General features: G+C 39.8%; 2 protein-coding genes across 3 annotated transcripts in view; both read right to left on the minus strand.

Annotated features, from left to right (window-relative positions):
• On the minus strand, nucleotides 3297-24614 carry GK5 (glycerol kinase 5 (putative)). Its single transcript, XM_021394076.1, has 16 exons — nucleotides 24399-24614; nucleotides 23981-24074; nucleotides 21891-21966; nucleotides 21328-21421; nucleotides 20286-20417; nucleotides 18837-18912; nucleotides 18095-18156; nucleotides 17928-18001; nucleotides 17533-17593; nucleotides 16247-16373; nucleotides 15508-15612; nucleotides 12938-13023; nucleotides 9028-9131; nucleotides 7822-7881; nucleotides 5628-5761; nucleotides 3297-4306 (listed from the first exon to the last, which is right to left on the minus strand). Exons 1-16 carry the CDS (start codon nucleotides 24528-24530, stop codon nucleotides 4170-4172), a joined length of 1554 nt encoding a protein of 517 aa, XP_021249751.1. The 5' UTR covers nucleotides 24531-24614; the 3' UTR covers nucleotides 3297-4169.
• Nucleotides 23981-25233, minus strand: part of XRN1 (5'-3' exoribonuclease 1) — a 43099-nt gene continuing 41846 nt past the window's right edge. For both annotated transcript variants that reach the window (XR_002437876.1, XR_002437875.1), the window contains one exon: nucleotides 23981-24074. The gene's annotated coding sequence lies outside the window, so the exon portion shown is untranslated. The remainder of the gene's footprint in view (nucleotides 24075-25233) is intronic.

Below are 25233 nucleotides of genomic sequence, written 5' to 3' on the forward strand. Positions count from 1 at the left end.
CGCCGCCGCCGCCGCGCTCTGCCCGGGTCCTTCTCCCCCGCACAAGCTTGGCGGCGTCTGGCGAGCGGCCGCTCCCATTGGCTGCCGCCTTGCGCGAGGTCGGGCTCCCTCGGCGCGCCATTGGCTGCGCCTCGTGTGTGTACACACGCCGTCCGCCAATCCGAGGAGCTTCGGCGAGAGGGGGCGGGGCGGAAGGGCGGGGCGCCGGCCGCCTCCTCCCCGCGCGGCCCCTCGGCGGCGGCTGCTGCTGGCGCCGCGCGCCGTGGGGGCGGGAGCGAGGCCGCCGGAGGACGGCACGGCGGGGCGCGGCGCGGCGGGGAAGCGCCTCAGAGCTGGAGCTGCCCGCTGGCCCGGGCGCCCCTCACGCTTAGAGAACATGAACGGGAAACTGCGACGAGGGCAGACAGTGAGGGCAGCGATTCGGTGCGGTGCTGCACGGGCAGGCAGCAGCCGGGACTTGGGGAACCATGGTCGGCGCTGCAGCGAACAGCGCTGCGCCGTGCGGAGAGCGGAGCGAGGGCCCTGCCCGGGGCCACGGCAGCCGCGGAACAGTCCTAGACCACACAAAGCATGGAGCTGGGGGTGGTCTTCCTTTACAGACATTAAAGCTGAGGAAATGCGTTTGGTTCTGTCCATTTTACGTAGAGACAAAAACAACAACAAAAAAAGAAACATCAGAAACAGGCGGTGAAATAGGGTTCCTAAACTGAGGAGCAAGAACCTTATGTTTATTTCCATGGGACAGCTCACAACTGGAAATTAATCACAGGTCCAGAAATGCGCTGACGGTGTGGTTTCTGTTTCTTTTCATGCTCTGCAAAATACTCTGTCATGCAACAAGACCTTTATCAGTACTTGCAGTTACGTAAGAAACTTAAAGCATTAAAATACCATATGCAAAATGGAGCGTTCCCTTGACTAGCCGCAAAGGCCCCCGGCAGCACAGAGGCAATGCAGCAAGCCCTGCCGGCTGCGGGAGGCTCTGCCTCAGAAAAGAAAGGAAGCAGAACGGAAGCGAGGCAGGGTGCCTGGCTTCCTGCACTCTTCATAAGTTACCTGCGCTAAACCCATACCTGAACTCAAACACCGCCTCCATAAAATGTCATTTATGCTTTAAATACTTCTTTTTAGTTCATTTAGTTCATAAGTTTGTAAGTGTTGCATAAAAATAAAGTCAGATACTGTGATTACAAACATGAAAAAGGCATTTAACCGTTGCGGAAAGGAGATGGATGGTGACTGCCGTAGCTTGCATTGGCTTTCAGCCACCTGTGCAATGAGCCATCTCTGTATGCACACACACTGTTCAGTTTGAAGTCGCTGAAACAATGATCGGTTTGAAATAAGAGTACTACTTCTCTAAGGTTCTAAACCAATCTGTACTCTCTCAGAACTTGACACAAATCCCAAACTCAGTCCCAGAATGAGATCCGCATTGAAAACTTTGCGGTAACTGGTTCCTTAGCAGTGCAAAGGCACGGGGTTTAGCAATTTCTTAAAGGAAGACCCACACTTAGGAAGCTCTGATGCTGCTCTCCAGAAACGCTCAGTGGTCTCAAAGCCTTAGCACAACACCATGCTCCTCCTGCCTGGTTGGTATCCTTTCCAGATCATATCCCCCCTTCCCTTTTCATAATGCATTACTTTGCACTGTTTGCCAAATTCCAATGCTCTGTGAGCCCACAACCTGTGTTGTGATACCAACACTAGCCCAGAACACACCCCCATACCCAACACTTCTCCTGAGGAGTGGGCTGAACTCGTCCTTCTCACTGTAGAACCTTAAACTAAAATGTGGCCCAACCTCTGGGTCACAACACCACCATACTCCGACCTGCAGAGCCAACTGATGCATCTGTTTCTCTGAAGAGGAAATGACAACTTTGCCTGTACCTTTGGACTTGGAACAGTAAGAGAAAAAAAACAAAAAACATTAAAAAAAAACCACTATCTATATTTCATGCCCCACTGATTGGCAAGAAATGGTTCTTACCTTTTTTTTCCACAAGGCTGCTGTTCAAATGGTGAGTCCTGCTGCTCCCTGAGCCTGAGTACATGGGACTATCTGAAGGATCTTGCTACACGGACCACAACAAACAGAAGCTAGCAGACTGAAACAGCAATTCATTATTTTCCTTTTGTAATTTCTTCCAACAGGAGAGCATGTATGAACGTTCTTGTCAAAAACAGGTAAGGGAGAATTGATTTTTCATAAAATTAACTGCTACAGGAGAGAAGAAAATATTACTCAAAAAATCTTGGCAAAGTTGATCACACTGAGATTTTAAACATCAGTGACTCAATTGTTTTTTAAGAAAACTCACACTACATCTGCTCAGAGTATTTTCAGTTGTTTGAAGATTGTTTTTCTTTCCTTTCTACTTACATTATTAATCCAACAGCTCTGAGATCTCTCCAACCCTAGAAGAATTTTTTATGCCATGTTGTCCCACACATCAGAGTTGGAGTTGGTGATCCTTACGGGTCCCTTCCAACTTGTGATATTCTGTGATTCTAAAATACGAGACTATGTATCGTCATGAATGCTAATTTCATCCCAATTTAGGCAGACCTGCCATCAGCACCATGTGCATCAGTGATGGCAGGATGCACAAGGATCATTAACACATCTCAGCTGAATTCCTGATCTTCACATGATTGATGAGGTCCATTACTGCTCAATCCTAAGTAAAACATTTGCAGTCTCAACATGGTGCATCTCTTAAAATAACTAAAGCGCTAAAAATCAGCAATATTTACTTTTTTTTTTTAATATAATTACATTTACTATTAAACTGACCTGGTACCAAATGCAAAATTGCATATATTTTGGCTGTATTATGGTCAGGATGAAAATCACCACTGTGAAAAGGTGCAGTGTAAGGCACACAGCTAGCTATTTTCAAGCAAATAGTATCAACAGTATCAGATTCAGCTCCCATTAGATATCTATTTGGGAACAGAGTGTGGGAACCCCAATCAAGCCTAGCAAAACCACATAACTACAAAATGAACACAAGCCAAGGAGATTTCATCAAGAGGTTCAAAAATGGACATTATCTTTAGGCAGACCTTGATAAATTAAACTCCTTCAGTGAGAACGAAGTGTAGAATAACTACAAGCAAAACCACAATCTCCTGCTCAAAATGCCAGACCGATACCCTCTCTATTTGTTCTTGTAGTGCATTCTTGCCAATAACATATTCTCAAGTGGGAAATTACAATTTGAAACTGATTTACACATACTCCTGAGAAACTTGTAATAATTTAAGATTAGTGATGAACAAATGCATAATTAATTACATGTTTCTTCAGTTACAGTTTATTTTAAAAATATAAAAGTATTAACTTCAAAAATAGACATTCAACCCTGTTTTTCCAAGTAATAAGAGGATGTAGTGATGGGCTTGAAAATACTAATGTTACAGACTTTTACAAGTTAAATGTAGTTACAGGTATGCTAACATTCATGATAATCGTGCCATATAATGCAGTTTTTGCCTTCATAAAATTTTAAAAATGTAGCTACAAAACATCAGATACAAAAATCCTGGAAAGAAGCATCTTTTAAGGAGTTTTGAAAGCATATTTGCTTTTGTTTTTCATCTTAGTTTCATGCTAATCCTGAGGCACCACAAAAATGTCATCACACAGCTAGGCCAAATGCTTCCTACAAAGTCAATCAAAGTGGTAAAGGCTACTATCAAGACAGTATCTTGGTACATAATCAATTTCCCATCCCCCCCCACATAATTATTTTACTTTTCTTAGAAATACCTAGGGAAGCATACGTCCCTTTTTAGATTCCTTGACGGTTAACATATCAGAGCTTTTAAAGATCAGAGGGAGGTGAGTTCCTCAGTGGAAAACACATCATAGGAAAAAACTCCCAATATATAATATATGGGTTCAAGCAGTTGGGATTTGAGCAGTTGGGCCACCCAAAGGGGGGTCACTGAAGGGACACAAATGCTGCATCTGGACTACAGCTGTTGTAAGGATGATATGAAGGTTCATTCTGGAGTGTTAAGTTATCTAGCAGCAGGAAGGTTACCGAAGGGCCTTATAACTTTTATATACGATCGCAAATTTCAGTTACAATTTTTACCATTCCGTTAACTACAGAATCTTGTAAGTTTGCTTCCTTCTGTCACCAAAATGTCAATTTCTACCAGTGCAAGGAGCATTTCACCGCTTGCATCCAGATGTCCATAGCAGGTTTGTACTCCTCCACGTCCTTCTGGGGCTCAAAAACTGTTTCTACTTGCCTCAGCTTCTTTAGCTGTTCTTTGTCAGTCCAAAGTCCTATAAACAGAAAGTTCATTCTCAAGCTCCACTATAAATATGTTATTTTTGAGTTGTTTTAATTTACTTACAAGAGATCCAAACCAGAAACACAATAAGAAATCATGACAGCTTTTCTTTACTTAACCAACAGCTTTCTCAGAGGGAAGCATATATGTATTTTTTTTTTACATTGTGAATCTCCTTTCCAATAGCATCCACTTGTTTGGAATGCTGACAACAGCACATCTGCTTAACTGGGATGGTTTCCAAGGAACAGCTCTGGTAGACTGAAGTTCACTTAAATTTCATGAACACCGTGCCTTCAGCTGCAGGTCCCTCTGAATGGAGAGGGGCCACAGAAACCAAAACTTAGCACTAGTGGCTTTCCTCATGCCCTGGAAAGTTGCATAAATGGCAGAAAACAGCTGCTGTTACGTATTCAGATTAATTTATGGTATTGAATCACTCTCGTCTGTCAAAGGACCTTCTTACAGTTTTCATTGCTGAATAAATCTTACCTGAGCATGTAATTTTTATCTTAGTTACGTTATTTACATATCAAAGCAATTTACTGAGGTATATATTCATCTAAAAAATAGATTTCATTAAGAAGAACCATTGACAATTTGTAGTTTAAAGTCAGGTTAATTATATAAGCCAGTTCTTTCTGAGTAAAGCTGGATTCTCCTCCATCCCCATTCATTTATTTTGTAATTCCATTGTACTTATTTCTGTGAAAACCTCAAAGAATAAAGGCTCAGTTCACAGATGAGAAGATACAGCTTAACAGCACTGAACATAAGCAAGGCAGCATCCCTGTCACATGATCCGTTCACACCAAGCACTGCTTCACGCAGTACGAAAATGGAAAGGGACTCATAGTGTCTGGGTCAAGGAAGGGGGGGGAAGCAAAGGCAGGGTTCACCTCCTAAATGCAAATGAACCCTAAAACCTACATGCAGATACTTTTCAGATTAAGCTTCCTGTTGCTGTTCATTTATGTAAAACTAAACCATAAAACTGCTCAGCAAATTGGGACATGGTGATAAAAATACAAATATGGTCCTTATTTGTTTAGGTATGGCCCTATCATCCATTTATTTGGTCCATCAAATACAAGCATGTGGATAAAAAGGACTATACAGGGAAAGGTGAACACTTTTTACCACAGCTTCCCATAAAAGTGGGTGAAGTAATGTGGACATTTTACAATTATTTGAAGCCTACACTGTTGTTGTTTTTTGTTGTTGTTTCTTTTCCATGATGTTTTTTCCTTATCTACAAACACACGTATTATGAGGGGTGAACATAAACTTTAGAAATGTGTTTGTATACATACCTGATGCAAGACCTGCTAGAAAAGCTGCACCAAGACTAGACATATCTGTATTTGAAGGCTTTTCTATTTTCTTATTAATCAAATCTGAAGTCATCTGCATGACAAAACTGTTATTACTGACACCTCCATCAGCTCTACAAGGAGAGGAGATTAAAGGAATAAAAAGAGTTCAGTTCAAATGCTTATTTACCAACGTTTCAGAAAACAAGTCCTGAGGTTTCACACCCCTGCACAGATCTGTCCATTACTTATGCACAAATGTATTTCCAGAAAAAAGTGTTGGGTAACAAAACCTTTCAGTTGCTTGCAAAATTTCACTAATTCAAATGCCCCAGCTGGAATGTTCTATACCACTAGTAAGTCTCAAGACAATTTTTGCATATTCTGGATGTTTCTGAAAGTAAAATAACGAGATACTGCCTGATTGGTGATGTTAACAGTGTTTTGCTTATTTGTACACACAATTAAGCTGGATTTCGATCTCTACACTATGGAATAAAAACCTCTAATTGCAAAATCACTTTCTTAATGCCAGTGACGTGCCTTTTCCTTGTTCCGTAAAAATAAAACATTCATTTGATTCAAGCTACAAGAAAGGAAAACAAAGTTTGCAAATACAGTTTTACAAAGCTTTGCTGCTAGATACACTGAATATTCAATCTGTTCAATACATATTCTAGCAAAAGGTTCCTTTATGCCATTGCACTGCGATGTAATGTCACTAAACAACTGAACAGGTTACACTCCGGTACTCCACAGAGCACTAGGATCATCCTTGTAGAGGCCACTGCAGACTGCTGTAACACAGTACATGACAGCCTTCTCCATGCTTTCCCTGATGGCTTTGAGATACGCAACAAGAAGTAATAGGAATGTATAAGACTAATGAAAACAACACCTTTTTAGAAGCTTGTAGGAGGCAGAGGCTGGGAGCAAACAAAGGCTATGGGACAGTAGCTAAAAAAGGAATGAACGTACAGAGGGTAAGTAACCTCGAGGCAGGATAAAACAAGATTCAGAAGAGACGGATTGTTAGTCAAGAGCACAAAAGAATGGGAGTAAAATTTACACTACAGAAACAGCCATTAAGTGTATGCCATTATCTTCTAATCCTTAATCCACAAGCTAAATTTCTACTGATATTAGCGAACTGAATTATAGTCACTATATGAAACAGCAATTTTATGTTAATGAATAAAACAGAATATAATCACACAATTTAAAGTTTATATTATAATGTAAACGAGATCAGAATTTCCTAAGGAATCACTACTACTCATCACTACTGCCTTGAGCCTAGCTGTTCCTGGATATTGACCTACTCAGTTCCAGAATGCAATGGAACACATGAACTTGTACCTTCCCCTACCTTTGTACTTTCACCTTTCTTCCACCATTCAAAATTCTGATTTCTCATCTGTCTACATGCCTGCCAATCTACTTTTCCCTTTGCATGGGTGTTCCACCCATGGGAAGTGACAGAAACCATCTCCTCACTTTTCTTGACTGTGATACTACAATGACCCCTGGCTGTCAGAAGGAGAACTTTGGGAAGGCTTTTCTCAGTATGACAGGCTGGACCCTCCTAGAATAACCAGTGTGGACAGACTAAGTACCTACTAAAATGTGCAGGGTAGTTTTCCAGCAACACAATTCCGCTAAATCTTTCCAAGAGGTTGTGATTAGTCTATTCCAGGGACCACCATTACCTCACTAAATTTGATTTACTTTTTAAAAGACTGAAACAAAGCCAATGTATTTCCATTTGAATTGTAAAAACATTCTTCCTCTTAACACCTCAAAAACAGGTCCAGTTTTAACTAAATCTTCAAAAAACAATCAGTCTGTGACAGACTCCACATAAAAAATTCCAGTACAAAAGGATTTTATTATAAAGGGTATGATGACCTTTGTAATAGGTATTGCTATACGTATTCTAATGCTGCATGAAAATAATTTCATCTTTGCTTTTTAAATTAGAGCAACTCCTTACTGCATATTGATAACCACCAATGCCAATGGTTTATTAATAAATGACTCTTCTGTGACAATTCTGAAGCTACATCAACATTTAAATTGGTAATAGTCCATTTCTCAGCAGCAGAATTCTTACAGTAAGATAATATACAAAATAAAGTTTACACCTGTTTATATCAAACTCTCACGTATCAAATTGAAGTTGCAAGGAACTTACCGAACAGTTCCAAGAGGAATGCATACCTTCTTCACAATGATATCAAAAAGCTGTTTGTTTCTTAAAAAACAAACAAAAACAAACAAAAAAACCATTAGTTCAAGTAAGCATTATGAATTCCATAAAGTGTTTCCAGTATCTACATAGTCAGAAAATAAAATACAAGGCAAGAAATGCCTCAATTGCATCAAAACCACTGCAGAGCTAACAAGCTTACAGAATGCTTAAGAAAAAAAAACAACTCTGAAACTCTGTAACATACCATTAAAAAGACACAGATACAGCTAAACCACACCTCATTTTACAGCAAAGCATGGCACTGTGGAATGTACATTTATTCCCTGCTGACAATGGTTACAGGTTTTCATAGACAAAACCCAACTGTTGATATAAGATGTGGTTTAGAGTGATGAAATCACATTGACAGAAGTGTCAACTGAAATTTCTCCAACTGTTCTTTAAAGGGAACATCTGAAAGCTCCAAGTCTGACTTGCTCTGAACCCTAAACACAACGGCGCTCTACCTGGTTTTTAAGAGATGCAGGCTTCAGTTCAGGAATTACTGCACCTCAGGTTTCTCTTACAGGGAAGAAAAAACTCATCTGAGACAGCTGCAGCGATTCAGAATGTTACCTTCTCCAGACATACTAGCCTCAAACTGTGTTCACACTCAGTTCCAGTCCTGCTGGCTGGCATTGCAAGGCAGAACAATATGTTTCACAGTGAGCTAGAGATGTGATAATACCAGTGACTAACTGCAGTATTTTCAGTCTTGACAGTTAGATTGGTAAGTTCTTGTCTATCCAAATATTTCAGCATATCTAAGGTGCCTATTGCTGCATTTTATAAAACATCAAAGATTCGAACTTTAGCCAAAGAGCAAATATTAGTGGGCTACAGCTTCTGACAAAACATTGTCAGGAAAGTAAAGACAAATTTTCAACAAAGCATTTTTAGAATATGGTGAAAACAGTATAATTTAAGAATATCTATATGGCAACCTCATAACAAAAACTCCAAACTAATAAATATATGCAGGTTTATTGGTAATGTGTTAAAAAGAAAAGAGGCAGCTGAAATTCCATTTTCAACATTACTACAATGGATGACACGATTTGTATTTTACAAACTGCAGAAGTAAACATAGCTATTTAACACTGCTGGTTAAAACAAAACCGAGTGCGATAATGTTAAGCAAGCAATTACCTGAAAGCTACAGATTCCAGGATAGCTCGTACAAGGTGGTTTCTGGTAGTAGTAGGTTTCAGCCCCATGAAAGAGGCACATAAATATGGGTCATTTGCAGAAATCTGCAGAAAAGATTTCACAATGAGTTTGGTGAGTTATGTTTGAAGGCTTTTGAGAAAGAAGTCAAATAATAAGAAAAAAAGTGACTTACGACAATTACAGGCAGCATAGTGAAAGAAGAAAATTGAAAAGAATATGTGAGCAGTACGTAGTGTTATTAGCTAACTCAGTGAACGTTTTAGTTTCTTTCAACAGTGAAAGCGTTAAGTGACTTCTTCCAAACCTGACATACTAACACTAGCATTTATGACTTCTCTTTAAAGTTCATGCAGCGTACACCTGAGCTATCTAGGACAGGGCACATTGATACTGTTGTTCTCCAGCAAAACTGCACTTCTTTTTTTTAAACCTTCTTCTCTAAACTTCTGGAAAATGGACTTACAAGTCCATTTGAGTCAGCATCTACTCAGTGCAGCCAAGCAGACATTAGATTTAGAAGTGTTCTAAAAGTTGGGCTCTTAGAAGGAACACTGACAGGACAGTAATCATTTTTATTAGCTTATACAACAGTCTGTTTTCAGTGACACTGATTAATAGTTTCCAACAAAAATTCTTACGATCACTAAGTTGTCTTTTTTGTACTGGTGGACAGACTGATAAATCTCTCCACCCCTCCACTCCTTTGATGAACTTTATCACAAGGAATTAGTTTGCTGGTCCTAACTGGTTTGTGACAATGTTAAGTCTTATTTTCACTGTAGACCGTAGTTTTTGATTTGAAATAATTTTTTCTAGTTGCACTGTGTTATGTATTAGTTATGACAACACTTAATGAAAGTTCGAATTTCATGCTTATAAAATCCATGGACACATCTACCAAGTAAATGAAGAAAATGCTAGCATATGAGAAAAATTATACATGGATAGGCATATACGCAACAGCGCAAGAATGGAAAATACTCAACTACTACTTAAATAGCAGATCATGATCAGCAACTACCAAGAAACCTGGGATCCTAAGCAGAACAAACTTTTACATTTGAAGTCAAAGAAAATACTCTTTTCTTTTCCCACATACACAAGTACCCTTCCATTCTAAGAATGGAACCATCTGTGCTGCCCAGAAACATAGCAAAGATTCATTCTTCACAGATTTTCATACAGAAGAAAACAAACCCAGAAGTGCATTCAAGCTCTGCATATGGGTGAGTATCTTGAAAGAATCAGTCAGTTAAAATACCGGTCATTTCCAAAAACAAGAAAAAACCCCCAAAACCAGGAAGTGATAACTGTACATATACATTCATATAGACCAACAAAGACCTCTGTTTTTGCTGTTACTACCAACCACAGCAAACTCCTCTTTCTTATAGAATGAGTAAGAGGAAGAATGATTAATGCACATATTCACTCGATTTTATGTCTACTTTCAGTGTGCTGCATCACAGCAGTAGAATCCAGTAAGAAATGAACTGGATTCTTACTGCCTTATTATGGATAAGTAGAAAACCATTTTACTCTGCATAGGAAATGAACATACAGGCTTCATGAAAACCCTCTGTAACTGCCATCATTGTGAAGTCTAACAAACACTACCATACAACCATTTGTGTCAGCATTTAGCCAGAGAAGCTAAGCAGACATTACAGTTTCAGATGAATTCAACTCTGTTCATGTCCCTTTTCAAACCTTTGAACCATTCTGTTTCTAAACTAATATGGAATCACTCCCTGCTGGTCTACTAGTGCTATTAGTGGTTACCAGGTGTCAAAAATGAACAGAAATCCACTCATCTTTTCCTTTTTTTTTTTTTTTTTTTTTAAGTATTGTTCCTAAATTTGCACTGGGAATATTCAAACTAGGAATAAAGACAACAGAACCAGTGTTTATCAAGAAGCTAGCTGGAGTTCATTCTGGAGACAGTGCCAAGAAAGCAAGGAGGGAAAAAATGCAACACATGCATAAGAAAACAAACCAACATCTCTAGAACTTAAATACTGCTAAAATTAAAGGGTCAAACACAAGATTCAGACTAACATTTGTCTGCATTGGGAATCCTTTCTGCAAACACCAGAACTTGCCATGGCTCAGTACTTGCTTATTCAGAGCACAATTTCTCACAGTAAACGCTAAGTGGAAGCATCTTAGTGTAATCACGCTTTACAATCCTAAAAATAAAGCTAATGATTAGGGCAGCTGTTTGACATAAGGTCACTGGGCTATCTGTAGGTGAAAGTAATTACTTCTAAGACACTAACCTTGGGAATGATCAAATCGAGCATTGTAAACCAGTGAAAACATCAAAACCCAAACTTTTACACACACAAAGACAAGTGGTCAAAAACATTCTGTGTAATTCCAAGATGTACATACTTAAACCAATGAATTACTAAGACTTCTAAGAGGGGGGAAAAAAAAAAAAGCTGGTGATTTTTGAAAGCTTTCCTTTCAGCGTGCCCGGCCCACCTGTCCAGTAAAGTTTATAAAGTTAATATTCCAAATGACAACTTAAAGAGCAAGTCTATGCCATGAAGTTTCTCCTGAACAGCAACAGGCTAGAAAATGATTTTTGTGGAGAAAAACAGCTATTTTCATGGTGACAAACCCACAATGTAAGAACAGGTATGCTGCAGAAAGCGTGCTTTTAGTCACGTTATCTCACGCTGCTCAGGAAAGAGGCATTACTTGACAAAAAATGTTGGGGTCTCTGCAGCCTCTAGGTCAGCAGCAGCTACGTTAACAAGACCTGTTCATTCTCATTCCGTGTGAAGGTCTGTCTGGGAGCCCTGGCTTGCAGCTCTGTCACTCTGTGATGACAAATTACAAATTCTTACTGCCAACTGTCAAGCCCAAACTGGAAGCAACTGTTCTGCAGCTGAATAGGCAGTGTGTCAGCTCCCCAGCTATCATCATTTGTCATCTGTTAACGTATTAACTGCAACTCCTATCAATCCCAAACAAGACTAATATGCTACAGCAAACTGCGAAAGCATCACCCTCCTTGCTGCCTCTGCACAATGACAGTAACTCACCTCCATAATGAAATGCAAAGGGAATCATGAAACAGAGGTGGAAAGGACAGACAGAGGATATATAGTCTTTAGCATAAATGGAAAGCAAAAAGAAACAATCCAGAGCCTGTGATCCAGAGGGGATGAAGTAATTGCAGGAAGCTAATCAAATAAAGAGGAAAATAAAAGAAAGCTATTGGAAGATGGAGGGGACTAAAATGCAGAACAAATGCCAAGAAATACTTACTACATGCACTGTGCTCAGTAACAATAGCAACAAAGCACAAAACCTACTTTAGTGGGAAAAATAAAACTAATTTAGGTTAAAATCTGTGTAACCAAGAAATGTCTATTATTATCTTTGCCTTTCATAACATCGGGACCTCCAATCTTACTCATATTTAGGATACAAGTTTAAATACTCTGATGAATTACAAACTATATATTGAAAAGAGTCTGGATAAAAGGAATTATTTTAGCACAGTACTTGGAAGTGCTATCTCAATGAAAACTCTGTATGAGGCAGAAAAGATATGGGTTCAGTTTCTCTGTCTGTAGACACTGCCTGTCCTACTGAGGACAAGTCACATAGTTTATCTGTCAGATCACCATCTGCACAATGGAAGTAATTTCCTACTTTGTAAGCTTTTTCTCTTGCAAGGGAAAGGTCTTTTTAAGCATTCTTATCACAAACATCCTTACATGATGTGGTGAGGGACAGAGAATAAGAACATGAATATTAGAGAATAAATATGGTGTTAAGATGTAAATTACTACCTTGAAATGAGATAGAAGTTGTAATTTTAACTGAGCTATTAAGAATATATTCTTAATTATATTAATATCTATAATTTTACCTGAAAACCTGGAACAAAACAAACGCCTTGAGAATCAACAACACTCCGTGCCATTTTTGCTGTTTCATCTACATTGGTGAAAAGATCTGAAAAGATGCATAGTACATATGCTTTTATTGTTTATTTTGATTTCTTTATATACTATTTAGAGACAAAAAGCTAGAATTGGGCTATCTCCTCTTGTAATACTTCCCAGTCATGTCCCTTTGTAATATTTCTCAAACATGTCCTAAGGGAAACCAATACTTCTGTATTTCATGTCTATCAGTCACAAATTCAAATGAAGAATAAATTTAAAAAGACCCTCTGTCACGCCACAGCCTTTTAGTCTTTGTGTCCTGTAAAATATCATTAGCTTTCCAGACAAATAGATCTAAATAGAAGTTGAAATAGCTAACAGCAGTGCCTATGCTAAAAAAAAACAACAAAAACAACTATATGTCGCAAAACATGAAAAGCATTTTCCTTTTTTCTGCACCAAAGATGTTGTTACTGTCAGCCTAAACACCAAGTGACTACAGTGGAAGTCCTTAATACCCATCATATTTTATCAGCTCTCTCTTTCTATATATATTTATTATTATTATTATTTTTTACAAGTGACTGACAAGAATATCAGGTCCTAATATCACCTCTTTCACAGAGGCTACTGTAACTGTAACTGGATGACTCCTTTCAAAACTCATTACAGACATACCCTCTTGAGCTTGTTCTTCACTCATACACATTCATTATGTAGCCACATAACACATCATCAAAAGACTAGAGATCTCCTGCAGATGGTATCTACTGTTTTATCTTGTCTAAGAAGTAAATCCTCCTATCAAAGACAGGTTACTCTAACCAAATTTATCTTTGAAAAAAAAACCCTCTTGGAAACTTACCAGGACTTTCAATTTTACCTCCATAAATGTTTGAAAGTTTTGGATCCTACTGTGCCCAGACTAATAAGCCTAAATAATTTTTTTTCCTCTTCTTGTACTTGCTATTTCTGAACCATATAGTACTTCTATGATAGGATAGAGAGTGAAAAAAATTGAGTGAGATTCACTTAAACTTGCAATTTTAAATACCACTTTTTCAGAATTATTAGGCATACCACTACAAGAAAACTATTCAACCAAGTTTGTCTTGCAACAGAAATTTCTACTTCCAAAACATTATTGTTATCACGTATCTCACCTGCATCCATGCTGAGCCTCACCGTCCTCACTGATGCCATTAGCTTCCCTTGTTTTGGCCCAATTCTTTCAGCAAAGCAAAAGATTTACCCTTCTATTTACTTGTGATAAAAGCTTCTTAACACTGTTTCTTTGCAATTGTGTTTCCAAAAAATAAAGGTCTTTCTTATTTGAGATACTTACAGAAGCATTTTTTATTTTATTTTTTAAATCTCTTTTTAGAACTTCCCAACTTTTGCCCATGGTAACAACTGTAAGTCATGTCCATTTCAGTACTGGCTGGCTAAAAATCCTTTTTGTTATTTGCTCTGCATATACCAATAGTATTAAGTATGGATAAGTAGCATGAAATTTGAAGTAGTAAACTTACTTACATAGCACTGAACTATGTGTGGAAATGAGTAATTTCCTCAAAAGATTAACAGCTCTGATGAAGATGAAGACTCAAGAATCAATACAAGTCCTACTCAATCCTTAAGGGGATATACATTTGCATGTATATGCACGTATTCACCAGAAGTTGAGAACATAACTGTGGAAGTTGGTGGTGAGCTATACTTCAGGAAGGTCTCAGATAATCCAAAATTTGGGTCATAAATTCCTTTTCTGCACCCCAGTAAGGCTTACTAAGTTTCTAAGCAAGACAAGTAAATAGCGCGTTGGAACACTGAGAAAAGTTCTCCTATAAACAACCAGTAGTTCCGAACATCAACTACTAGAGGGCTAGGATATTCTTAGTCTTGACACCATTCCGCTTGAAAATAAAGTTACAACCATATGACTCAAGTCTGTTGCTAATTCTGAGATATAGAGCTAGTAATCTCCCAAAAGCGTTAAAAAAATATTTATGGGTTGTAGCATTTACAATTATGCTAACTAGACTTAACTGGTAGTCAGTTCCCGTGTTTCTTCTCAAGTCCAAACACCAGAAAACAACAAACACCACAGAAGTCTCCTGTATGCCATTTCTATTTAAGTCTGGATACCAGGTTAAAAATAAACAATTAAAAAGGTACCAGGAAGCTTGTTATGCTCAGGAAAAACACATGCTCAAGAGTAAAACATGTCAAGAAAATAAAAACACATACGTAGGATGACCTCACAGACAGAATCTGAAGAGGAAGTGATTATGCAAAATGCATGCAAACCAATCTAAGACATTTTAAGAAAACAAAAGTTAATTATACTAAATCTAAACTATCTGCAGTAAACACACTCACCAGAGAACCTCCTACAAAGATTGCGGATTTTCCACTGTCCAAAACATGTAGGCTAGTTTCTTCAATTATGGATAATAATACCAAGCCCAAGAACACAGCTATAACCCTATGATGTGGACTAATAAGTAGCAACATATTACATCCTACTACAAAGTGAAAAACTACTTACTTATATCCTGAGCCCATTTTATGGTAGTGCCAATGTTTGACATCGAGCCTTCAGTTAAGTAAACAACTTCTTCCCCAATCTTCCAACCAATCAGTGGATACAGACCTTAATTATTTTCCATGAAACAAAACAAAAGACCTAATTAAATTACAGTGCTTCCAGGGAAACATGGAACAATGAACCCAACTAAAAAGAGATAGTATTTTTTTTAATTTCCTTCCAAGAATTAAAAAAGCCACTTATGACAAACTAACAAACTTGGCAGACCATTAATTTTCACAACTACAACATTTTCAACACCAGAGAAACACAGATAAGCCCATTTTTAGTATTTTAAAACAAAATTAATAATTGCTAAGCACATACTTCAAAGTACAGGGGCTCAAGGGCTGGAACTTACAGTGATCCACTGGAAAATTTTGATGTGAGGGTAACAGAGCACCAATCCCTTATGTTTCACTTCCTGTACTGCATAATACTGCTACCAAGAAGTATCACTAGTAATTACATATGGTGTCTTAATCCATTTGTTTTTTCTCCTGTTTTTCTGTTCTTAGGAATTGTATTTCAGGACTACCAAGACTGCCATTTCTAATTAAAGATTTCCAGAGTCCTCTGTCCTGAAAACATTTTTAAGTTGTCTTTCTAAAGCTGAAGACAAAAGGCTGAGCATAACAATTTTCTACTGTCCTCATTAACAACTGTCAAGTAAAATGAAATTATCTAAAAGACAGCTTACCCCTGTGTGACGCAAAGAGATTCCTTCCTGTATTAACATTCCAGAAACCACCTGTTCCCATGGTAAGTTTAACATCTCCTGGGTGAAAGCAGCATTCTCCAAACATTGCTGACTGCTGGTCAGCTACCTGCCGTAACAACAAAAATACACTGACAAGTTAGCTACCAACATACAAGGCTGCTTGTTTTTAAAATATTAGTGCAAACATTTCAGTGTCTTGAATACAAATAACTATTCAGAATGGAACTGAGCATAGAGAGCATCTCTATACAATATCTCAAGTATTTGCAGGCTGTTCTAACACAGATTTATCACTAGAGGCAAATTAAACCATGTTTTAGTTCTTTCAAGATATTAATGTGCAGTGCTGAAAAATATGTTTTGAAAATAAAAACTCTCTACTGTCTGTTTTAGAAGGATAAATGGGACGTCTGCAGTCTCAGGGAGAAGAAGAGAGAGAGCAGCCTGGCTTGGATTTCTCTTCCTCCAAATACAAAGTTGAAGTTCTGACATTCTCAACTCCCTTTCTACCCGCTGCCCCTCCTGTACCAAGTCATTCCATGACGACTTTATCCAATGATGACTTGTTAAATGTGTTCACTTCTGTTTGTACCTTACTGAAAACAGTAAATTTACAGCTAAGACTACAATTCTAGAAACAGCAGGAGGAACTCATAATAGGGGATATGACATTTTTTCCATTTAGCCCAATTCAGACAGATTTTTCTACATTACTACAATAATACGTTTTTCCCATCCAAACTCTAAGACAATAAAATGTTATTCTCCACTTGTTTTTAAGGAAAATAAATAACAGGTACCACAAGTGGATCTACCAACAAACACCCCTACATTGGATGGTTGGACTAGATTATCTTAGAGGTCTTTCCCAAACTTAATAATTTTATGCCATGCATATAGTCTTCCTGAAGTCAAGATAGGCTGTATCCCATTGCAAGCCTGTATCTAGAACAACTGATTTTAAGCCAAAGAGTGATTATTGCAGCTTAGAATAGAACCCAGATCTGTTAAATTCTATGTTCAGTACTTAATCATTTGGTCATTTAACCTCAATGGACCTTGACTTCTAGAAATCCCTTTCCACTCCTTCCCTCTATACTGTAAACTTAGTTTTTGGAGCAAAATTTAATAACTAATTCTACTATAGTTATGCCACAGTGAACGAATAGGGAACGCTTACTAAACAAACACTTATTAAATCAGGGCTAGATAAATAAATATAGGTACAGAAATATGAATTTCAGTGAAAAAAAATCTTCACTCACCAATGCCATTATTGGAATAGGTACCCCAAATATTTCAGAGTCAGCCGATCCAAAATTGAAGCTTAAAATAAGTGTTATGGAGAAACATCACAACCCTGAATTGACATTTTCATTAAAACAAAACCTAGGCATACAAGGCCCGCGTCTGTATCATAAATTAAAGGTAATGATACCTCTTTATTTTAAAGAAAGTGTTAAAACCATCACTTTAAGAATTATAGATGGTAAAAATAAAATTCTGGATGTAGGACTAAAATTGTACTAACACATATAATCAAAGTTTAAACTATTTTAGTAAATCTATATTCCTTCTCCTGTGCAGGTTACGTAATACATTTATAGAGGCAGTTAATTTAGTAGGTATCATATCCTTTAAAATAAACCTTCAGAGTTACCTTGTGTCTTTCACTGGAGGATAAATAGACATTGGAATGGAAAGTAAATTACACAAAGTGGGGTTCCAACATTTCTGAAATAACATGAAAAAAAAGCAAAAATGTCAGAACCACTCTCAAAGTGCAGCAAATAGCAATAACATTTATACGGTACCAACAGCACGTACCGTAAAGGGTTCAAAAACACCTGTAGAACTGGCATTTGAGTAATCCGTAGCAAATACAGAACCTAGCATAAAAAAAAAGAAGAAAGGTTTTAGATGCCCAAATGTTTAAGTCGTCATTAGAAACATTTTTTCTTTAAATATCTCCGCAGTTCCCACAGAATACACATGTCTATAGGCGAGGTCATACTGAACACTATCGCTACCAAGTACTCCTGCCGCTCCCTGCAATGCACGTATCCTAATTACTTGATTTTACCCTCGTGAAGATGCCCAGGAAAGAGCTGGTACTCTTTACAACATTTAGATCACTGACTGCATTGCATTCCATCATCATCTATGCAATTGCTGAGGCGTCAGTCCACGCATAGCTACCTGTTCTGGGACAGAAACTTGTCATGCTTCCACATTCGTTGTAATTCTCGCTTCTTTTGTTTTCACAGACACTTTTCTTCAGTCAGTGCTGGTTAGTTCTAATAATTTTCTTTAAATCTTTAATGTTTAAAAGGCTGATTAGACAGAGTAATTACTTCCTTTTCCGATTACCCTTCCAGGGCTCAAAAATTAATTCAGAACTTTTTTTTTTTAAACAAAAAAAACCCAGTAAATATTTTAAAATACTCATCATTAAAAAAAACACATCAAAACATATTAAACTTATCACATTTAAATTCAGTAGTCATGAACATCACTGCTCAGATACCAGTACATTTTATTAGCACTTAAGAGCAACCGTAACACTCACCTTTAGTCAATCTATACAGTAACCACGTGTCCACTGTTCCAAAGCAGCAGTTATTCTTTTTGGCAGCTTCATCAGCCTGGGAACAAATACAGAAAAAAAGAAGCATATTTCCTGACTCCTTTTTCAATTTTCTTTCTGGTTAATGATAATAACAACATCCTTAGAAAATAAGTCTCCAATGCCTTATATTTCTTCTAAGAACTGCGAGCCAGCTATGTAAGTACTATTATCGTATAGAAAAACTGTTCATGATCCTAACTGAGAATAAGGACAGATTCTAACAGCTGCTGCAAAGAAAAGAACAGCAATTAATCTTCTAGTGCAGTAGCATCAAATACCTACGAAGAGAAACTTTCTAGTCACAAAGGTAGCACTGGTGAAGGAGTGGTGAATAAAGGAAAGGAGGACCAAAGCATACCGTACTTTAACAACAAAATAACAATAGAAGAAATATGTCTCTTTTAAAATACATGCTCAAGAAGAGTGAAAACAGAGGAAGCATTTTCTGGTTTATGTTGGTGAGGAGTCAAACTGATGTTTTCTTTGAGATTTTTTCCTCCTTCAAAATGGGAAAGTGATGTTTCATCTGATGTCCACTGACTGATACTGTGCACAGCTACAGAACTTACAAAAAGAACACAGAAACTAATTGACATGAAAGCATGACTGAATGCATTATTCTCTATAACCAAGTGACACATTTTTGAGCTTTTGGGTTTTGGTAGTCACTTATTTTAAACATCAGAGCCTGAAAAATCCATGGAAAACGTTCATCTCACACCAAAGCCTCAGCAGCTGCACATCTTTTAATTCTGTAATATTCCAAATTCACAGCTCACATTTTCAACAGACCCAACCAAAATATGCACATAAAAATTATCACTGAAATTCTCAACAGTTAGGCTTATAATAGACAAACTCAAAAAAACATACAGGGATTTCTTTACACAGGAAAGACAAAAATGGAGAATGATAATTCTCTTAAAAAATAACTTGAAAATTATCAGAAGTAGTAATAAAAAAGAAGTTATAAATACAGTAGGAAAACAAGGAAAAGAGTAAGCATTAGAGCAAAGAATCGAGTAAGAAATAGCTCAGTGGTCATTCTTCCATTAGATTAATCCCACACAACTTATTTTACAGCTGTTTTCCAATTTGAACAAAATGTACAATTAATTAGTGTCTGACTTAAGTATGGTAATGCATGGGTAACCATAAAAACTGGGAAAGGGCAGACTGGCAAGGTGACAGTGCCAGCTGTGAATGTGACACAGAAAACAAACATGCAAACAACTTTAAAACAAAGTATAATAACTAAGAGCAGAATTACACTAAGTGAAATACTGGTTATTTTGAGGAAAGGAACAAACAAGACGAAAATGAAGAGGCTATAACCAGTAGCCATTATTACGAGTTAAGAAAGTTCCTATTTTTCCCTTTCCAGCTTACCTCAGGTATGTTTTTAAAAACCCATGACAACTTCATAGAAGTCTGGTGTGTAGAAAAAGTAAGAAAACTTGGAGCCAAATATCGATCATTTCCAGTAAAGAAATGAAGCACTGTAAAAATAACATGGATTACCTGTTTCAAAAGAAAACAGTTACCTCTTCAATCTTTTCTTTTACATGTTTCTTATAAAGTAGTACTTAAGGATGACAATGTAGACAAAAGCAATGCTCATGCTCAAGTTCTGTTAGAAAATCCTTACATATGATTTCATTGGCAGCCTACCCACAACAAACACCACAGAAAAGAGCAGCTGCACTAAGCAGGCCTGTCTTGCTGACTTCTGCTGGCGTGCAGACAACAACTGCTCTGTATTATGGACAGGTCCCCTGTCTGAGCACAACGCACAGTGCAGTTGACAGTACTGCACACTGCTATTCCCTTGGCCGTTCTCCTACAGCAAACAAGCTCAATTCTGCTTTAATAGAGTAATCAAAATTTAATCATTACAGAGCCACTCACAATACGTGACAAAATGCAGTTTTTAGCTAGTTTTGTTATGCTAGTACACTTAAAACAAAGTAACTTCATTTTTCCCTCTTAAATGTTTCTTTTAAAAGAAACAGGAGCCAGGAGCAGCATAAAACACACCTTCTTTAGATGACCTCAGCAAAAAGTACATTAAAAAGAAAACACAACACTCGAAGCATTGCCAACCACAAATTGCCTACATTCAAAAACTATGCTTCAGCAGTGTTAGCATGCGATGTTTTTACACAATGAAGAGACTAAGATGTAACAAAATACATGACAGACTTACAGATATCTTTTCCCATAGTTAAGTAACTTCATGCACTCTATTTTTTCCTTGGTACCATTTTTCACACAAATCTAGTTTGCTTTCTCCTTAAATGGTTTAGGCTACAGTGTGTCATATGAATATGTTCACAAGGTATTTGCAGTATTTCATATATCGTCCTTCCTCTTCCTAAAAATGAAGTAGTTACAATACATTCAAGCAATATGCCGCTTAACAAAGTTTTACCTTCAGCAGAAGGGACCTATTCCAGGAATTCACAAGCTCAGCACTTCTTAAGTCTTGCCAGCTTATGAAATTATGAAAAGGCTTCCCTGTCCTCCTGAAAAACAGCATTGGAACATCCTCACTTCAAATTACACAATGTATACAGCCCCACCTCAAAAATCAACACGATACACCACTTCCAATCACAACATTTAACAGTAGGTGGATTCCTGACATGAATGCACGTCCTCCTGCTGGGTGTGAGAAATTGGCAATAGACACACAGACATCCTGGGCATAAGGCTTCTCATGAGAATTTTAAAAAAAATCACAGAATCATAAAATCATATAATCATTTAGGTTGGAAAAGACCTTCAAGATCATTAAGTCCTACCAATAAGTATTCATTTCTTCCAAAGTACCAAAACATAAATTCTGAGCTGCTGCAAAACGCAGCCATGCCAGCACAACAGGGCATGACTGACACTGGCTGCCTGACTGAGTTCAGGATTTCTACAAGCTGTTTCTGTCCCGATCATGACAATGAACACAAATTCATTTTAACTAACACAGCGTATACATACTTGTGCCATGTGATGAAAGTGGACCTTTGTGTTGAGATGCCTAGAGCAGCAATTTGCCTCATGTGAAGTCCTGCAGCTGAAAAATAAAAAAAATGCAATAAATATAAAAAAAAACCAGAAATATTACTTGTCTAATATAACTATAAAATCTATGGAATGCAGAGAAAATAAACAGAATATAGAATATAGGTCTACAGAGACTGGCCACACCAGTGAAATAATGGAGAACTCTGAACCAGACCAACTGATAGCAAAGGCAGTCAATAAACCTGCACTGCTCACTGAAGTAGTGGTGGCACTCTGACCCTTCTCCCCTTCTGAAAGGCCGGCTGGTGCCTGACTTCAGCAAACACAGAGACAGGCAAGCTGCAAGGCACTAAGACTATCACACCTACATGTAAGAAACCAATTAAAATGTGACGTGGATGAATGTGAATGAAAGCACAAAGATAGAGAATAAGTATATTTACGAATTTTAAAACAAACAAGAAAACCCCCAATAACCAAAAGGAAAGAAATTCCGTGGGGAAGCAAAACTAGATTGATTTTTGACATCAGTCTTTGGTAATGACGTAGCTCATCTTAAACATTATATTCCTCAAGATTTTATAATTAATAACATTTAGTTTATTTACACTATTTAATCACTGAATGCAACAAAATATACTTCAAGTTCAGAAGCAGAAAAATGTACATTTAGGTATAGGTACATTCTGTTGCTACACTTTACCTTCAAATAACTACAGCAAAACAGCTTTTCCTGAGCAAACCACAAGTGCAGCGGGTGCACCCTGACAACTGACAGCCTCTGAGTGATACTTCCAGAAGGGCTTTCATAGGGAAAGGGCCCACTTGACCTGCCCACTGCTCCATTTGCTTCTGCCCCCATCTTCCCCCCTGCCCACAGACCTAGTGGTCCTTCTGCTGATGCAGGCAATCATATCAATCAGCTGAAAATCAGATCAGTGCTTTTGCAAGACTGTCGGCTCCACCTGCTTGCACAAGCATTGCTGGCAGTAGGAGCTTAAGGGAGGAGGACCTAGGAGTGGGTGGCTTGGGAACAGCAGCTCTCCCTCTCCAGCAGCAGCAGGTCTGAGCTGAAGACAGGACCAGAATTGCTGCAGCCAGCTGGCGTGGCACGGCTTACTCCTCCCACCTCTATGAGCTGCTCCCACCACTTTTCTTGCATCAACCATGATGCTCTCAGTTCCTTTGTGAACTGGGCTTATATCCATTAGAAAGCAAAACAAAACAGAAGACATAGGCAGCTGGCAAGCCACTTCTTGGAAGGGCCAAACCTCAGCCAGAGAGGAGTGGGTCAGTGCAGCCAGAGGCACTTTCCACCTTAGTGTACACCAAGCTACCTCAGCTCATATCTGCACGCAGAACCACATCTTAGCTCCACAACAAATCACCCCCAAGCCTGCTCTCTGCTGTCAGATGTCACTCCTCCCCCAGCACCACACCCTCCCGTGTGTTAGCACAAATGCTGGCAAAGCTCTGCTGGCAAAAACAGCGTGTGGTGATCTGATGGGGGAAACTGCCCCAGACTTCAGCACCCCCGCAGAAAGGAGGGTGGGACTGCTGCTCTGACAGCGCTGTGGGCTCACGCTCACACTACACAAGCATTTAAAAATGGTCTGCTGATAGAGCGCACAGGAGAAGCTTCTCCTAACAGCAACTGGAGAACCTTTGCTTCCTGATTCATCCCACAGAACAGGAAGGGGGGAGGACAGGGGGAAGAGCAGGTTGTGACAGAGGGCACATCCACACAGCACGCTGCTCCTCCTCTCCACGCTCACAGCCACGCACAGCAGCAGCCCCGCTCTGCACAGAGGTGCAGGACACTGTGACTGGCACCCAGCGGACACCCTGCTGCTGGCTGTGCTGCAACCCCACCCTGGCCCCACCAAATGAAATAACTAATAGAGAGGTTCTGTTTTACATAACAGCCTTACGGTACAGCACACGTGTTCAGCTGTGAATTTTCAATAAAATTTTAGAAACAAATACTAACCGTAACTAGCTAATCAGCTAACTAGTTTCAGCAAATAAGGAACAGCCTTCTCACAGGCTTCGCGAGCTGTTACCTTGCACAGCCTCTTTTACGACGCCGACAAACTGACTCCACAGAACTTCGGGATCCAGTTCGACCCATCCGGGACGGGGATACAGCGACTCCACCTGCGCACACGAGATAAGTTGTCACCGCGACCCCCGCTCAGAGCCAGCGCTCCTGCGGCAGCTCCCGCGCCGGCTTTTCACACGACGCCGTTACACGACGGGGCGCGTACGACCACAGGCCACGCCGCCCAGCCACGCGCGCAGCGGCTCGGGCGGGGACGGGGCCCCGCGGGGCCTGGCCGGGCCGGGCCGCACCTGAGCGGCGCTCGGAGCCGGAGCCCGCCCGGCGGAGCCCCGCACCGCGGTTCCCAACGCGGGACCGCGCGCTCGCAGCACCGCTCGCGCAGACCCCTCCAGCCCGAGGTGGGCTCGGCCCCGCGTCACCTTCCTGCAGCTAGAGCCTCTGACGGCGGCCGCCTGGTCATAGACGTGACACTTCACCGCCGTGCTGCCCACGTCCACCCCCACCACGTAGAGCGCAGGGACGGCGCCGCTGCACGCCTGCCCGCACGGCATGGCCCGCCGCGCACGGACCGCCGAGTACGAGCGGCCGGCCGCCGCCCGGCTGAAAACCGCCGCCAGGCCCCGCCGCGGGGCGGGCTCCCGCCGGCCTATGGGCGCGGGCAGCGCAGGAGGCGGAGCGCGGCCCCGCAGGTGGCGCCCGGCCCCGCGGGCTGAGGCCTAGGGAGGGGCCGAGCGCGGCGGGAGGGGCTGGGCCGGCACCTGCTGCCCGCAGCGCGGCTGTGCCCAAATGGGGCCGGAAATGTGCCCTCTTCACCCGCTGATGGAGCGGATGCTTTTAAACAGGGCCCATCAGAAATGCGCTGTTAAACGCGCTTAACCCCCAACAAGAGCTAGGAAGTCTCGGAGTCCCGGAGTTTAATTAGAAGAATTGATCATTTAGTTTTAACTCCTCATTTAATTAGAATAGGAAAAACAAAACAGCATTGAAGTTATTTTCCCCCTGAGACTTTTGATCGGCCCCACTTAGAAAAGTTGCATTATGAACAAATAAAAGGGATAACTTCCTCATGATGTCGTACCTTTAAACCAGGAATAGCAATAGCAGCAGAGGTCACTGGGACAAAGGTTCAGGCACCCAGGAGTGGTGCTGGGAGCCTCCTCCCAGGGAGCAACTCCTTTGAAAGTTACAATCTCTTCCATTTCTACACTGAAAATGCTGGTCTTTTATTCAGCCTTATAGATATTAAGTACATAA

The sequence above is a fragment of the Numida meleagris genome, chromosome 4 (genome assembly GCF_002078875.1).
Source record: "Numida meleagris isolate 19003 breed g44 Domestic line chromosome 4, NumMel1.0, whole genome shotgun sequence".
Taxonomy (NCBI): domain Eukaryota; kingdom Metazoa; phylum Chordata; class Aves; order Galliformes; family Numididae; genus Numida; species Numida meleagris.

What these genes read in the sequence shown, in the direction of transcription:
- GK5 (XM_021394076.1), bottom strand. Translation starts at nt 24,530, where the DNA reads ATGCCGTGCGGGCAGGCGTGCAGCGGCGCCGTCCCTGCGCTCTACGTG. An exon ending in GAGGCTCTAGCTGCAGGAAG is followed by an intron (nt 24,075 to 24,398) that starts GTGACGCGGGGC and finishes TCGTGTGCGCAG; the next exon opens with GTGGAGTCGCTGTATCCCCG. An exon ending in TCTCTTTGCGTCACACAGGG is followed by an intron (nt 15,613 to 16,246) that starts GTAAGCTGTCTT and finishes AAAATAATTAAG; the next exon opens with GTCTGTATCCACTGATTGGT.